Source organism: Acipenser ruthenus, chromosome 2 (assembly GCF_902713425.1).
Source record: "Acipenser ruthenus chromosome 2, fAciRut3.2 maternal haplotype, whole genome shotgun sequence".
Lineage (NCBI taxonomy): Eukaryota > Metazoa > Chordata > Actinopteri > Acipenseriformes > Acipenseridae > Acipenser > Acipenser ruthenus.
This window is the reverse complement of record NC_081190.1, coordinates 45,683,935-45,701,627: the sequence shown is the minus strand read 5'-3', so window position 1 is coordinate 45,701,627 and position 17,693 is coordinate 45,683,935. Positions and strand designations below refer to the sequence as shown.

Sequence of the window (17,693 nt, the reverse complement as noted above, 5' to 3'; positions counted from 1 at the left end):
TATTTATATTTTCTAGTAAGTTTCTGTAGCAACAGCCAGGACAGATTCTGAATTTGATGAGAATTACAACAGCATGTAGCCTGAACTGGAAAAGGGGATTTATACCCAATAACTTGATGTTTAGATACTCGGGCTGTTGTTATTAGCACTAATCTGGAACTATTGTACTTTTACATCAGATATGGTAGTCAAAGATGGTGCTAATAGAGGGCTGTAAAATCACCCATTTGTTAGGTAAAATACTGAATGAGGACCCCTGAGCTTACCTTCAGTCCAGAGTTTTTCCTCATGCGCAGTCTCCCCATCCACATATCTGTGAGCAGCATCTGGCTGCAGGTGTGGGCGATGAAGTCCCTGTGCTTGGCTGACACAGCCAGCTGGAGACAGGTGGCATTGCTCCAGTTCTTCAGCTCATAAGTTAACAGTTTCATGGCCAACTGCTCATCCTGTTTGTAGGACTGGTCCAACAGCTCCACTGCCAACTGACCAAACTCCCTGCAGGACACACATGCCATTTACTTAGTGTGTATGTTGTATTTATTTCAAGCACATACACTGTATGCTGGTATTGCTATTATTATTTACTGTATTCTATTTGCCCATTTTGACTCCAGCATATAAGAAACACAGACAAGAAAAGTGTTTATTGCAGGTAATTGTTGACTTGACTATAAATTACTAAAAAAAAATAAAAAATAGGACATACTTCCCAAGCACAGCAATTATCACAACATTCATGGTAATACTTACTAGGGGTGTGCTGATACTCGTATTTTCAGAGTACCTTTAAGAAGTAATTGTCAGCAGGTATTAATGTCAGTAATCAAATCATTAAGGTGTAGATTTGAAAACAAAAAAGCTGACCTTCCACCACCTTTACAACTGAGTAGCAATCAATGGCAATTAACTTCCACATTGATAGATTTAAAAGCAGAAGCCAATTTTCTTCTCATACCGGGTACTGACATTGGCAAATCTAGCAAATGCAACTGATTTGTCATGTAAATGTGACCTTCCTTAAACCTAACTCAGGAGTTATGCTGTGGAAACGGGAATATGTATGTCTTTATTGAATGTAATCAGAGAGAAGACCCTGCCCAGGACTACAATCCCACAATTCACTGCACAGATGATGCATTTCTAAGGAAACTGAAATACAAATGATTTCATATCAAATCTAAATAAGTTGTAATTAGTGTGATCACGACAGTTTCGATATTAAATAACACTGCCAGATTGGTATTGATTGATACTCAATAACTGTGCAAACAAAGGAAACCTTGATACTCAATAACTGTGCAAGCAAAGGAAACCAATGGGGCCGCATTGTTTTGTGTTAAGTAATTACCATGTTTTATTCAATTTAATTAATACCTAACAACTTCAGATTTCTTAAAGTTAATTACTTGGAAAATATAAGTATCAGTACACCCCTAATATATACTAAATTGATTCATTCATATTGTGTTATTTAATGTGATGATAAAAGCAACAACTTAGCAATTGAGCAGGTTCACCGCACAGCAAAAGATATTTAAAAAGTATAACTTAAGAAATTGGGGATTGGATGGAATTGAAATGAATGGACAGGGATGCCAATAAAATCTCTGTCAGGAAAAGTAAATGTGGAAGATAATTTAAAAGAATGAAAAAAATCTCAGGTGGTGCAAAAAATAATTAGGGTGGAAATCGTGATTAAAAGCAGAAAAAATTAAAATAAAAAATAATTCAGCCTGGTGAAATGTGTGCACCGTGTAAACATTTCTGAAAGAAAAAAAAGAAATAATGATTGGTATGTAGATGTACAGTATACATGCGAAGAGGGGCATTCTTACAAATGGACCTGATAGGATTAGACGTTATTACTTAAATAGAATAATCAGAAGAAACAATCAATTTAATACTCCAGGTTTTTCTGTCATTCAAAATAAAGGCAGTAATGTGATGGCCACTTAATTGAACTGCCCTTGAATTACACCTGTCTGTCTGAGATGTGTACATGCACACCAACCTGGAATTGTAGTTCAGCTCCTGTGATATGTCATCTACCATATCATTCTCTGATGCCTCGTGCGCCATGGCTTTGCACAGCTTGCATGCCACCAGGGCCTTGGCCATGGCCTCCTCACCATGCTGCCAGAAGAATAGGGCCATCTTTTGCCGCTTCATCAACACAGCCCACACTGTGAGCTCGTGGAAGGGAAAGGGGAAGTGGTTGATCTCGGGGTCATCCAAGTTAATGTCTACCTCCTCTTCTCTCTTCCTGGTAGTCTTCTGCCTGCCTCTTCTCATAGGCATGTCATCCTGAGACAGACAACAGGCAGAGTTACATTTATACCTGCTTCTGGAACTTTGAAAGCTAAACTTTAATATCTGTAATACCCAGACACATTATCAAGCCCATTACCCTCATTGGAAATGTTTTGGCATTAGTGAGACCCATTCATTCATGTTGAGGAATATCTACCTTTTTCAAATGACACAAACATATTAAATAAGGAAGATATATTGTAATGATCAAAATAGCTGTTGTTTTTCCCAAAGGGTGATTCATTGACTTTTAACACCACAAAAAACAATACAAATATAATGAAAGAATTGTGACAGAGCAGGTTTTTGTTATTAAGATCTGGTTGGGTCATTAAATACAAAACTTGCCTGACGCCAATTAGGTTTTTTTTCATCCTTAAAGAGTAACATCTAATAATATAGTTCATCCATTATACATAAGTACATTGAGGGCCATGTATCAAGCGTCTGAGACGACATTAAGGCCATAGTGCCGAGTTTACGCCAGCCTTAAAATTGCCCCGTATGTATCATGACACTTTTGGCAAGTTAAGGCTGTGTTATCACCAACAAAATGCGCTCTGCCGTGCAAGGCACTCCACCGCTCATTAGCCATGCACTTTACGGTGTGGCAAATTGTAGATGGGGCTGATTTGTAAATAAAGTCTGTGATATTAAAATGAGATTTATGAAGCGGCAGAACAGCAGAGCCAGCCTTAAAAGGGTCCACAACTAATTTCAAATTGGACCCCTGTAAGTCACAAACATGTATTGTCAACCGTATATTGTTGTATTCCAAGGTAAATGTCTTAATACCATGCTACTTATGTATCAGTAACAAAAAAGAGACTGAAATGCACTACAGCAAAGCAGTAAACAGTAGTCCTATGATACACTTCCCATACCTCCATTCCTAGTAGTTTTAGAGCTTTTGGCTGTAGGAAACAAAGAGTGAAAGATGAGATTAACAGTCTGTATTTGTTTGCCTATATTTAATATAACAAAATCACTTCTATTACGTAAGTCACCACACAAACATGTTTAACTTGTCTTTTATAATTCTGCATCAAGAGGTATAGTATAACAACTGTAAGGAGAACATTCAGAGCCCCACACCACTGCATCACTTCAAGAAAATAGTTTAATGGTAGCCCTTGGAGGCCTCACTGATTCAAAAGCAAACAATATGAGGTATGAACTAATTTATATTAAATGCATATGCAGTAAAGATCTATTAATGACATATGCCATATTTACTCAATCTCTTTGTCAACATTAAGCATCAATGAACAGGTGCTCATTTCTCATGTATAAATGGGAACATTGAGTTTCTCAAGCAACCAGTGCAAAGGAATAGAAGGAGCCATTGGCATGTTACAAAAGAGATAGTATGTGGTGGAAGGGAGGTTGAATTGGTCTATGATGTTATCTATGCCTTTTTGGTTCAACATAAATCAGAGGCATGGACTAAAGGACACCAGATTTAATGTTAAAAAAGAAGCTGCCATTTCAGTAACAGGTAACAGAAAAACAATAGTTTGACAGTTCTGTCCGAGAAATAACACAATTTTAGAACACTGACCGTAACTATTAATCTACCATACTTACCCTCTTGGGCCCAAAGAGATTGTGATAGAGAGTTCTAAACCTCTTCCTTGTGTAGTTGCAGCGATATGCTCCACCCATCAAGTACTCGATCACAAGGCCAATGTCTATCAGACTGATACGGTAATCTGGAGGAAGGTTCCCCTAAACAACGATAAACAATTCAGACAACCCTGACTTCCATAACTATCTTCTATGTTTAACTAATTAGTGAACATCACAAAACTTTGTGAAAGAAATGTGTTTGTAGGTGATTCACCTTGAAATAGATCCAACCGAACCCTGGATATTCTTGCTTGGAAAGAACACATAGGGTAAGTAAGAAATGGTGCCTCTTAATGACACATACTAAAATAAAGTTGAATACAGTGGAACCCTCACGTGACTGATTAGAAAGTTTATATTTTGTCATTTGTTTACAGAGACCAACAGGCCAGCTAGTAAGAGCCTGATTTTAATTTTGTATAATTAAATGACAAAATGTCAACTTTCTAATCAGTCAGATGATCTTGCATAGTAAATGAATCCTCATAGCTTTAAAAAAAAAGAGACAACAGCTACATTTTCAGTAATAATAGAGGTATGTTTTCAAATTACACAGAATTAATTTCATTCAAATGTCTGTTTTTTGTAGAAAAGAAAAATTGATGTCAAAGCAAGATGCAAACAGTACGGTACTTCCTCCATGCCTGACCCGCCTATCAGGAAACTCTGTATGATTGGTTGTTGACTATTTCCTTGTATGCCTGTATCATTAGAATGTTGTTTGGTGAAACAGCCAAACGATACAAGGTCTTCTATGTGCAAACAACGCCAGGTGGAGCATGGAAAATGGGTGGCGTGTCTTTGACTATAGTAGTTAACAAGTTGTCAGGATTGTAGGTTGTCCAGTTTGAAGAAAGTTAAATTCTTCTCAGAGCATGCAATTATATTGATCACTGTTTCGCAAGATAAATGAGTCACTAATACAATATTAGCATATATAAATGAAGCAAAATGTGGAGGATAAACAACAATTCTGCAGTTTCAGTTCTCAGCCTGCTGACATCTTCACAAGACATACAGTACATTACACTGTTTAATTGCCAATATGCACGTGAAGGAAACAACATTCAAATAAAACTTTGTAATGTGTAGGCATTTCTCTACAGCATGAAGCTTCACATGTACTGTATTTAAAGCATCATGAAGTGATATTGCAACACATTTAAGATACAATTATCTGTCACAATAAAATCCGCTATGGCATGTGTTATTATCTTACTTACAATGACCTCTGACTATGTGTATCAAAAGTTCAAAGCAGCTGAAGCTAAAATGCAAAAGATAGCAATGGAAAAGCTACTGTAATACTATTATGATGGATGAAATATGGAATAATTGAATAGTCAATGATACAAACTGGGCAAAGCATTCAAGTAATGATCATCCTCTAAATTTGAACAAATCTACTCTACTTTATATTGTATTGTATTATAATTGGCCTGGGAGGGTGGTAGCTCCTAGAGAAACATGCAGCTAATTTAAAGTGATTGACTGCATCATTCCCTGTATTTTGAGCACTGTTTTCCTCTGACTGTTTTTTTTTTTTTTATATGTTAACATTATAAAGATTATTAGCTCTTATTTGTGCCCACCTTCATTGTTCTCTTTAGATTAAATAAAGTTTATCAAATTGAAGCATGCAGGGATTGGTTTGCCATGTGTGTCGGTATGTGACTGGCTGCTTCTGCTAAGATGATATAATGATGCAAGAGGTTTTCTAACTATGACTACATTTATTTGTAATAAGCCTATGGCTAAATGTATTTGTTATCGCTGGTTTCTTTAAAACAAAACACAATCGCATCCCACAATCCTCCAGTGAGCTCACTGCAATAATTTCCGAGGTTGGCCAGGTTTGGAAAATAGCACTGAAACGCCCTTTAAACAGGCAGTAGAAACAAGGCATACACACCTAAATTGACAATCACTTGTATGAGACTATACTCTTTAGAGGAGGCTCACTACAAAAGGTACAGAGACTAACCCTATGCGCACACCAAAGTACCAAAGGGTTAACAGTTTGACCTACCGTTAGAAAGAGACAAAGCCTACCTTTTTGACATCTCTGACTAGATGGTATAAAGTGTTTGATGGACCGTGTCTCTAAAAAAAACAAAAAAAAACAAAGAAAATAAAGAATAATTCAGGTAACACTATTAATTTGCAGTCTTAGGGGTTCATGTATCAAGTGTTTGTAACAGCATTAAGGCCATAGTGGCGAGTTTACACCAGTCTTAAATGACACTTTTGGCAAGTTAAGGCCGTGTTAGCACCGCCAAAATGCGCTCTGCCATGCAGTGCTCTCCACTGCTCATTAGCCATGTATTTTAAAGCATGTCAAGCCTTAATTATATGCATGGGCAAATTGTAGGTGGGGCTCCTTTGTAAATGAAGTCTGTGATATTAAAATGAGATTTATGAAGCGGCAGAACAGCTGCGCCAGCCCTAAAAGGGTCCACAAATAAGACCGATTTCAAATTGGTCTTATTTGGCTGCAAGGAAAAAGTCAGAAAGCAGTTGACAGGAAAGAGCATTGTGGCAGCAGTCATAACATATTTCTTAAGATGGAGAGTGCAGGCTCCTAACCTTCCTGAACAACCCAGGAACAGAGGAGTACTTAGAAGAAGGGAGAGTATTTAGGGTCCACATTACCCTTTTTGATCTCCCTGAGGTTGAAATTATAGCTCAGAACCAGCTATTTCATTATGTACAATTGTTTGTATTCGTTGTATAATAACTAGGTTCATTAAGTTATCCTTTTCATTATGTATATGTAATATAAAGTCAAGACACTTATGGCAGGATTTTCAAAAGTTCGTAAAGGATAACTCCAGTGTTAATCAAAAAATCGGTACATAGCATTGACTTTGATTTTTCAAGCGGTCGTTATGTCTATTTGTTATTAAACAATCGTCCTAATGTGATTTCCGAAATGATGTTGATTTACAAAATCATGTTACTATCTTAACGAGCAGGGCTTCTTGCGACTATTTCTTTTGTTTGCTTGAGAATTTAAAAGCAAATCCTTGTTAATTGTCATAATTTATTAGGAGTTAATTTGCACTTGGAAAAAGAGGGTTTTAATTAACGAAAGAGTATATAACTCAACTTGAAACAGACATTTAACAGACTGACCGCGTCTGTGACGCCGATATAGAGAGAGTGTACAGGACCAGGGTTAATTTCTTAGGGACTACCTCGATAATTCAATATTTGTAGTTATGAAAATATGTTAGCCTTTTCTATACTTGTGGTTATGAATCTACTGTAGATTTTATTTAGTAGGTAAATGCAAATGGTAAACTACAGCTTTGTGATCTAGTAGTTATTATTATTATTTATTTCTTAGCCGATGCCCTTATCCAGGGCGACTTACAATTGTTACAAGATAACACATTATCTTTACATACAATTACCCATTTATATAGTTGGGTTTTTACTGAAGCAATCTAGGTAAAGTACCTTGCTCAAGGGTACAGCTGCAGTGTCCCCCACCTGGGATTGAACCCACAACCCTCCGGTCAAGAGTCCAGAGCCCGAACCACTACTCCACACTGCTGCCCTTTGAATTAAACAACTGAAATATTGGCATAGAAAACAGCATATTAGATTTTACAATAAAGTTTCCTTTAGGCGATTGCGGATTTACTTTTAACACCTGCGTCTTATCCACACAAGAATGAAGAACAGATGTCAAGGACACACAGCGATGCACTAGGAATGTGATCGAGATCACTGACATGGATTTTGCCTAGACCTATTTGTAATGTTGTCACACTTTATGTACAATGTACACTTTCATCTTCACACGTTTGTATGCATATAAAATGTTCTTATAATACTGTTAGTGTTTGTGGCTAATCATGCTGAGTTTATTTATCACTGAGGCCAAAGAGTAACAGAGAAAATGCATGATTAGAGGAATTCACTGAACAATTAATTATAAACAAATTGTATATTGGGTTAGGGAGTTCTGTGTTACATACTTGGTCATGTATAATAACTATAAACACCAATGCCACTTGAAACATATGTATTTATACAGTATATAGCCTACAATTATACACATTAAAATACATACAAAAGTAGATGTCATTATAAGAAAATAAATTCCAACCAATATACATAGACGGCTTATGGGATTTTTTTTTCTTTTTAAACAAAAAAAGATTGCAAAATGCACATTAAAAGAGTTGTATATAGTAAGCTGTGGCAAAATATCCCTCCGAATGAGGGTAAATGATTAATGGTGTTTTAATTATTATTTTTTTTAATCCGTGCCATCTGATTTTTACCCACACGTCAGACAATCGTAAGTCAGCATTTTATATGTGAAGTGATCTCCATAAATGTACATTCTGCATGACAAAATGCAAAGTTTACAAATTATACATAACATAGATATTCCCATTATTTTTTATTTCCATTTGGCTGCTGCTCGCTGGTGTGAGAGCCGTCTCCCTGTACACTAGTAGTTTCCATAACAGCGAATTATGCTTCCATTCAGTTTTCTTGATCTCGTTAACATGTATTTTGATTAACAAGTTCCCCTTCTCAAGTTGTTGAGACAGGAAGTGATGTATGTGACCTGCGGCAATTAAGCTTTTTAACGAGAAATGCATTCATTAACGGCCGAATCGACTCAATTTCAAAGCATTAACAGATTTATTTAATTAACACATTTCCTTTGGAAATAACACTGTTTTTTGAAAATCCTGCCCTCAACATGGGTCATTTCTCCTCTCCAGATGAGCTACCCGGGCTTTAGTGGGTTAAAACGTGTACATTTTATGTAAAACACAGGTTAGCCCACAGGTAAGTCATTTCTGCCTCTCCAAATGACCTACCCATTGTTCAATTGAGGTAGCCCATTTGGAGTGGAGGCACTATTTTTCTGTTAATCTGTAACTGGTTTTGATGATGCAGAGTAGATTATGTGAACAACATGACTGTTTTTCAGTTCAATAGACTACCGTGTTGTACAGCTCCTCCAGTCTGGAGAGGGTGAGGAAGCGATGCATGCTGACCCCGTTCTCTATCAGCAGCTTGACAAAGTCCACTCTGTCCAGCACCAGAGCGTCCAGCATGGATTGCTCTAAGGAACCCACCTATAAACAATACATTGCATTAGGTTTAATGTACTTCTGTAATAATGCTGAATATAATGTTTAATGGCTGTGGCTACTAGAGTACCAGTGTAATGTCAGAAATGTTCGGCATCTAGTTATGTTGGGTGAATGTGCCACATTCTGACTGACATGTTTCTGCTGTCAGAATATTATCTATATATACACAATGGGTTTCAGCAGGGTCGTATGATACTTGGTGTTACTGTGTGTGAACACGTCCATTCATGAAGAACTCGAACCGTAGGCTCATAGAGTACTGCGATCATGTGACAATAGCAGCCAATCGCTGACACTCCCTGTTCAGAATGCCTTGACTTCTGAAGATACGATATGCTTTAGTTGGTTTCAGAAAAACAAAATCACAATCTTCCTGTAGATTGCAGTTTCTTCTCAATTACATTTTATATTTAGACACAGTTTGGTGTGCCAAAAATATTGGTGTTCTATACCTTACCGGCCATTGCTGTCCATAAATAAAGATCTGACTCCGTGCAATGTCAACTCTGTTCCATGCCAAGGCTAAGCTCAGCTGATCTGGTGCTGATGCATTTGCTCCTGTTTAAAAAAAAATAAAAAAATCTGCAGTGAGTGCTAGTGATGTCATACTTTAGCGGCTGCGGAATAGGATAGTCTTATTTTAACAATTTAAATGCAACCATTGTTTAAACTCCTGAGTACATACACAGGTATATGTACTGTTAGATTTTTAATACACTATATTACATTATATTCTAAACTGGCAATATTTAGATTTAATTTGAGTACATTTAATAGACTCCACTGTATTAAAACATTTGTCTACAGTACCTTAATTTAAGTTTATTTTTGTACTAGTATCATTGAGGATATTTCAATGAGAGTGAACAAATTTGATAATAAATGTTTTCACATTGAGTACAGCAGGATTACATCCAGTGGTGGCTCGTCATAAGAGGCTAGGGAGGTTAAACCTACATGTAATTTTGTAAAAGTAAAACAAGTATTTATGTTTTAAAATAATCACAGTGCAATAACCATGCTGACCTGTAATAACCGTATATCGCGGGTGGGCCTCTAGCGCCTGTTTCATACATTTGCGAACCTTACGTCATGCTTTCCAAGGTCTACTGTATTGCTATTGGCTAACATGACAGAATCCGACCCATTTTTAGTTTTTTGTAGCCTTAGCCTTCTGTATTCTTTGTGTACTCCACCTTCAATCGCCCTCTGTCTGTCAAATTTTACTGTGTTTGTATTGGCTACACAATACCAAATATGCGGCTAGCCTCCACCACTCATAATTAGACTAAATCTTGACATCTCTGTTGCCAGGCAGGGTATGGGCCACTTGTGTCTACTCCCTTTCGAAATCCATATGCAATACGTAGTTGTATATTTTTTCATGAACGATGGCTGCCGTCAAAAATCATGTAAATTTTTTAATTCATACGCCATTTTCCTTGCTTTCAGTTCAGGAAAAAAAAGAATATAAAATTAGGTTGTCCAAAGCCTAAATCAGACCTTCTTCAGGTAGGACCAAAACAAAACCGTCTTTTTAATTGCTCAAGTAATGAAGACAAACAGGATGCACATGGATGCACATTTCTAGTGACTAACTATCTTGTCATTTCAAAGAAAAGCAAAGGAATATCTTCCTTGTGATCTTCATGATCAATAGTTTCAGACAATTCTCTCATGAGGGATGACAGACTGATTGAGAGCAATGAAGCATGAAACATGTTCTCCAGGCCTGCATCAGATTGAGCTACTCCCCCTGGATTAGCTAAAGAGTCCAAAGGATTTGCTTTAGGAACATTACCTTTCAGAAGAGCTGTCAGGATGGCTAAGTCAATGTCTTGATGTCCTTCTGATCCCATTCTAAATACAGTGATCTGTCATTTTTAAAAGAGAAAAGATTATTAATTATTTCATGATCTGATGGTAGTCTGGTACCGGTTCTTTCAGCACCTTTGCTTGATCTGTTTTCCTCTATAATTCTGTATTTAACAACATGATTTCCCAAAAAGTTGAGCAGGTGAACCCCATTAAGTCGGTGCTAATAAACTGATAAAGATTTATATTAATTTACTACATATGAACTACAGATAAGTGGATATTGCTACAGAAATAATGAGATAAAAAGTAAATATTGTGCACTTCCACTGGCAATAAAGGCCCCACAATATACATTTTTAAAGACTGTCGCAAGTAACGCTGAATCAGCTAGGAGGATCTCAGTAGCTGCAGCTGTTGGTTCATCAATTGAATCAGATTCAGTTGTATTGTGTCTGCCAACTGATGATGTGAGGCAGAACAGTAATTGGATACCAGAAAATATGAATAACAGTGAGTTTTGGCCTCCTTCAGTGTTCTGGATGGAAGGCGTACCTCGCAAAGTGACTCTGTGCGAACAAAAGGAAATATAAAGAAATAATATTTACAGCTAAACGTGTCCAAGTATCTTATAGGAATGAAGTCAGGCCATGGAAATCCACACCTGTGATGGAGAAACATTGGATCAAGGGACTTCGTGTGGAAACAACTAAGAGCGAAACCTGGTACAGAAGCTGAATCCTGCTGGGAACATATGGATATGCTGAATATGTACTAGGCGATTTTAAATATTGAATGTATTATAAAATTAAGTGTCAAAGATATTAGGAAGGATAAAGAAAGAGTATCCTTGTACCACTAGTAGGTGGTTCTCTTGCTCCATGAAATAGGTCAGTCCTCTCTTGTTTGGAATTACACATGTATTTAATTAAATACTTAGTGGTCTGAGAATCCCTAAGAAAATATATATAATGAACGATTTACCACTAGTATATCTTATCTTCAGAAAGCATGACGCTTGATAAAAAGCACCATTCCGGCTAAAAGTGAACGTTAATCGACAAATTTATGTTTTCCAAAAACAAGATAAGAAAAGAATTCTATACAACAATAAATTAACATTAAAACTGAACAGCCAAGGTTTTAAGAAAAGAAATTCTGTCTCAGCTGGATTTTGTATGAACAAAGAGAAGGGTCACGCCTAGTTGAATGCAGTTATACTGGCATATATTTGGATTTAAATCTTAAGAGGGATTCACCAAAGTAATATTATAGCAACTGATAAACAGAGGTAAATTAATAGAAAGATTATCTTATAATGAAACAGGTTCAGTGCTAATTGACACTGTTTATAGTTCATAACAGTTATTTCATAAGATTAATAATATGTTGTAAGTATTTGCTATAATGAGAAAACATATTATTTACAACTGACAAGTATTATTGCTTGGTCACGACTTTGCTGTAGTGATAAGAAGATTAAAACCTGGAGCAGTATTCGATTTACTTAAATGGGAAAATGGTACAAGTTTATTCTTCTTTCTATTGAACAATAAGACTTCTAGACATTATGATATCCATTGAAGTATAGAAGTTAAAAGGTGTTGTGTTATGTTTTTGTGTTAAGTTTGTAATAATATACTATAATGTACCTTGCTATTAATCCACTATACTATTGTCTAATGATGGTAGATGGATTCCTTATAATGTGGTGAAATAATTGTAATGAAAACTATTACCACTTAAACTTAGTGAAACTAAATGACTTGAATATTGTATGAGACAAACTTGTGTCAAATACTCTGTTAGACAATGGTATATGGAATCAAAACTGACTCATTAACAAAATGATGAAAAAATATGAAGTTAAAATAAACACATACCTTTAATTTAGCATAATATAATCACTTAGAAGATGATGTCACATATTAAGAACATCTCTCATATATAACACATATAAAATTAGTGTTTTGCATGCAGTAGTGTTTTTATATTATATTATAAACCAAGATCCTGGGAACCTTGGTTCACTTAACTTTTCAGATAAAGGAGGGGCTCGGAGGAAAGCAAAGAAATGAGATCATAGGTTTGGAGTTAGACAAGAAATGAGTTTTGAATTTATTGAGTACATGACACCTATTAATTCTGAAAAGTTAGTCCGGATCTTTTGAAAACTATTATTTGTAAAAGGGATAAAGAGCTGTCTCACCTGATTAATGATTGGATTTAATTGAGGCGTCCCATGTATTCCAATGAGACGAAAAACCTATAAAACTCCAGAGTAATTTCAATGGAGTACCACACTCATCCCAGACAGGGCAAGGTGGTCCATCTTCTGCAAACCAAAAACACAACTGAACTGATTTAACTCAGTTTAATTTGCCTGGTGAAGACAGTCATATCCTTTTACGATCTATATTAAAGGGTAAGCATTAATCAATTATTATTTTATCTCACATGTATTGCATGTATTGCTATAAGGGACTCACGCTATGTTTAGAAGATAGGAGAACATTTGTTGAATGTGCTGAAAAGAGGCTACTGGGTGTATTTAGTGTCGTGGTCGTGGCCAGGCCTGCCGGCTGCACGAATACATAAAGATGTATTAAAGTGTTAACGTTAATATCTGTTAAGACACTGGACTGCCCAGAACGTCTGTCAGCTGGGGATATGAAGTAGCCAGTAGCTACTCAATACAATATTTAACTGTTAATAAACCGAAGGAGTACTGATCATACTCTGATTGGTAAAAACACTTTAGATGCATGAGTCTGTCAATTTCTTGGGTACTATATTGGTCATCCGAATATACTGCGGGTCCAGAGCACGAACTATATCCCACTAGGAGTAATAACATCTCTGTCCTCCTAACGTCTCCCCTGAGATAAGAGTGTGTGCTGAGCAAATAAAAAGAGTACATAAAGAAATCTGAACACGCAGATTTCGTGACAAGACACTTGACGTTTTATTTTCAAACATTGTATCTGGTGGTACCATATTATTTTTAAATAAAGCTCTCATTTTGCATGCTTTACTTTCAGGTAGTCTGTTATATTTGCATTTCCTAGGATAGTGAAATTGTCCCCACCCTTTCAACGCTTATTTACTCTCACTTTTTATAGTGAACTTACCAATACAACTATTATCCCCTAAATATAACTCTAACCTAAATCTTAACCTTAATATCACTACCAACAGTGTAAGGCAGGCAGGTAGTCATGTGGTCACCTATAGGTTTGCATTCATAGGTTTTAACTCCATATATATATATATATATATATATATATATATATATATATTAGAGGTTGGCACGGGTACCCGAAAACCTGTGGTTTTGATTTATTCATTTGAGAATTTTAAAAAAATGTAGAAAATATGACAATACAGTTGTAAGCGCGGGTCTCTGGCCGGCGTAATAAAGACAATGTTAAAACAAGCTTTGCATGATTTAAGCCTTTTCTTAACTGAGAGGATATCAATGTTTTACAGAAAACAATAACAGAGAGTGGCAAGTACACCTCAATATTAATAACTGCGGTGACTATTCTTCTCAGGAACTAAAACGGAAACAAAACAACATAACATCCTGTTTGGTTTATGTCAGTGATAACTCTGTGATCCATTTAGAATAACCGTGTGGCTTCCAATACGGAATGCTTTATCTACAGTTATTGCGCAGATATAGTTTCTTACCAAAAAGATAAAATAAGTAGCCTTTATTTAAAAATAAATAAACAAATAAATACAATAAAAATAAAGTAATGTGGAGCACATTAAGTAAGTGTGCTTCCTCCTTTCAATTAAATGTTTTCTTCAGCAGAGTTTGCAATTCACCTGCTTGGTAAAGAAATTCCTCCCAATGCTTTGCTTGGATGCCATTGTTATGTATTCACAAGACAGAATTTAGTGATCAGGAATGGCACTTTATTGTGACAACCAAACAGACGCACATTTCTCTTTTGCGACTGCCATCAAAACCCATCTGGCTCAATTTACGGTAACTATTTCGACAGTCCATAACGTAATAGCGGTGCTGTACTACTGCATTAGTTTTAAAACTGAACATAACAGCCATGTTAACAACAACAATAACAGCGGAATATGGCCAACATATGTTGCAAAGAATCCTGCAGCATGATGTGCATTTAACATTAATAACTGTATTTAAACTGAGAGTTTTTTTTATTATTATTTCAATGTTTCCAGTACTGAAAAAGGTTATACAAGTCTACAGCACTGAAGGGACTAAATGTATGTGTACTTGTGGTAGGATGGCTGGGCGGTGACGTCACGGCAGAAGCAGGAACTAATGCACTGACACCAGGTATTGCAGTTTCAAAAGAAAGACGCGGCTGGACGCCGTTTTATTTACAAATAACAAAAATAAATAAAAGGTTTAAACAAAAAAACACACTGTGCTCACAGAGCGAAAATAAATATTTTAAACAAAAACAAGTCACGAACACAGAATAAATAAAACAACACAGGTCAGGCTGGGCAGATTGCCTTCACTGTTCCTATGTCTATTTTTATTCAGTTTCGTTTTCGCTCTCCTCCTCGCTCTCTACGCTCCTCTCGTACACCCACCCAGAGTGCAGCGAGCTGCAGACTTTTATATCGTGGCCACAATTACACAAGTTTTTAACTACTGTGGATGGGGCTACCCATCCACGCTAAACAAAACAAACCAACTACGCCGTCATATTTATAAACAAAACATACGGGGCTTTGCCGACAAATCTAAATAATAAATACATAAACAAACACAAAATAACACGGGTGGAGGGGGAAACCCCGTTCTGAAAATAAATAAACGAATGTACAGGGCTCTCTACCGCCCTGCTACAGTACTATATAGTATTTAAATATAAATCATGCACTTAAGACATTAATATATGGGATTTTTAATTTTTTTTAATCATTACCCGAAAAAGATCCAGGTACCCGGTAATAAGTATTTAATGTATTTAATAAGTATTTCTTGTACTAGCCTACAGATGCCTTGACCAGTCTGCACCCAGCTACCTCCAGACCCTCATCTCTCCCTACACCCCCACTCGACCTCTCCGCTCCGCCTGCACTAGAAGACTAGCTCTACCACCGCTACGCTCCCCTGCCTCCAAAGCCCGCTCCTTCTCCACCCTTGCTCCGCAGTGGTGGAATGACCTTCCTACAGATGTCAGGACTGCCCAGTCCCTGACCACATTCCGGCGCCTCCTTAAGACTCACCTCTTCAAAGAGCACCTGTAGAACTCCTCTGTTTGTATCCCGGGACACTATCACCCTTCATGTAAATGTGCTTTATTTTGCTCTTATCAGCCCCTATTTTACTGCATTTAATCCTGTACTTCAGAATACTGTAATCTGCCAAGTTTTTAACCTGTAGTACTTTGTATTACATAAAGATGTATTAAAGTCCTGATGTAACTATCACTATTACCTGCTGTATTATTGAATTGTGGTTTGTCAAACTTGTACTTTGCTTGAACAAAAGTTATTGTATTTCTTGCTCTTATTGTATTACTTGTATTGTAACGCTTGAAATGTTTTTGCTTACGATTGTAAGTCGCCCTGGATAAGGGCGTCTGCTAAGAAATAAATAATAATAATAATAATAATAATAGATTTTCTACCCGTGCCGACCTCTAAATATATATATATATATATATATATATATATATATATATATATATATATATATATATATATATCAGGCAGCATTCTTATCTAGGAAGCTGGGTACAATGCAAAACACCATGCAGATAATTAAAAGGGAAAGGTAAAAGGCACATGTTTTCAAATGACTCTTGTACATTGGAACTGTTGGCTTCAAAACAGGGATTGCGACCACATAAATAAACCTTCAGAAGCAAGAAGACATTATAGGCTTTGATCATGTAAGCATAACACTTGTACTTGAGAGTAGAAATTTACCAAGAAAGGAAATGTCTGTTTCAGTCCAATGTGAGAATCTGCCGAGTAACATAAAAATCACATTTCTATTTTGTTACCTTTTTCAGTATATACCCATGCACAATGAAAACACAACAATCTGTTTTACATCAATAGCTCATTGGGCACTGTGACAGAAAGACAATGATTCTTGGTGGTAAATCTCCCTCCCGACCTGTGAGGGCGCTAAGTAATGGGAACAGAGTGCCCTGGACTGTTTGGCTTGACACTTCATTCCCAGGGTTAAAAGGAAGTCGGTCATTTAGAAAGGGGGTCAACCTTACTGCTCAGCGATACATTGACAAAGTCCTTGAGGCAACAGTTTTTCCTGCAAGCCACTCCGGAAGTGTCGCTTTTTCAGCAGGACAATACAAGACCACACAGTGCTAGGATTACAATTGCACGACTTCATGGAAACAGTGTCAGGTCTTGCTTTGATATGTATTTTTGTTCACATTTTCTGTGATTTTGTTTGATATATATGTTTAAAATATTTGATTAAATCCATTAGACCTAAGTGTTGTGTTTCTTTTGTGAAGAAGGGATAATACTGACTGTACACCTACCAAGAGAAAATCTCGAATGACTAGAGCCAGTCTGCCTCACACAAAAGTAGAATTGTGCATTATATGTCAGTGTAACAGGGCGAGGAGCCCTGTACATTTATTTGTTATTTATTTTTAGAACGGGGCCTCCCCCTCTGCCCCTGTGTTATTTTATGTTTGTTTTATGATCTATTTATGTAGAAAAATGACGGTGTAGCCGCATTGTTTGTTTATTGTTTTTATTTCAAACGTGTTCTGGCAGAGGCGAGTTTAGTAGCTTGTCCTCTGCCAGGAGTAATTAATAAACTTGTGCAGA

At 36.6% G+C, this 17,693-nt stretch overlaps 1 protein-coding gene across 4 annotated transcripts in view; it reads right to left on the bottom strand.

Annotated features, from left to right (window-relative positions):
- Positions 1-17,693, bottom strand: part of LOC117409338 (transient receptor potential cation channel subfamily M member 3-like) — a 403,329-nt gene that overhangs the window by 59,556 nt on the left and 326,080 nt on the right. For all 4 annotated transcript variants that reach the window (XM_058996498.1, XM_034015222.3, XM_034015223.3 and 1 more), the window contains exons 9-16: positions 10,867-10,939; positions 9,523-9,623; positions 8,913-9,047; positions 5,992-6,042; positions 3,898-4,038; positions 3,195-3,224; positions 2,012-2,304; positions 267-495 (exon numbers count right to left, since the gene is read on the bottom strand). In XM_058996498.1, coding sequence (XP_058852481.1) covers positions 267-495; positions 2,012-2,304; positions 3,195-3,224; positions 3,898-4,038; positions 5,992-6,042; positions 8,913-9,047; positions 9,523-9,623; positions 10,867-10,939 — 1,053 coding nt within the window. The remainder of the gene's footprint in view (positions 1-266; positions 496-2,011; positions 2,305-3,194; positions 3,225-3,897; positions 4,039-5,991; positions 6,043-8,912; positions 9,048-9,522; positions 9,624-10,866; positions 10,940-17,693) is intronic.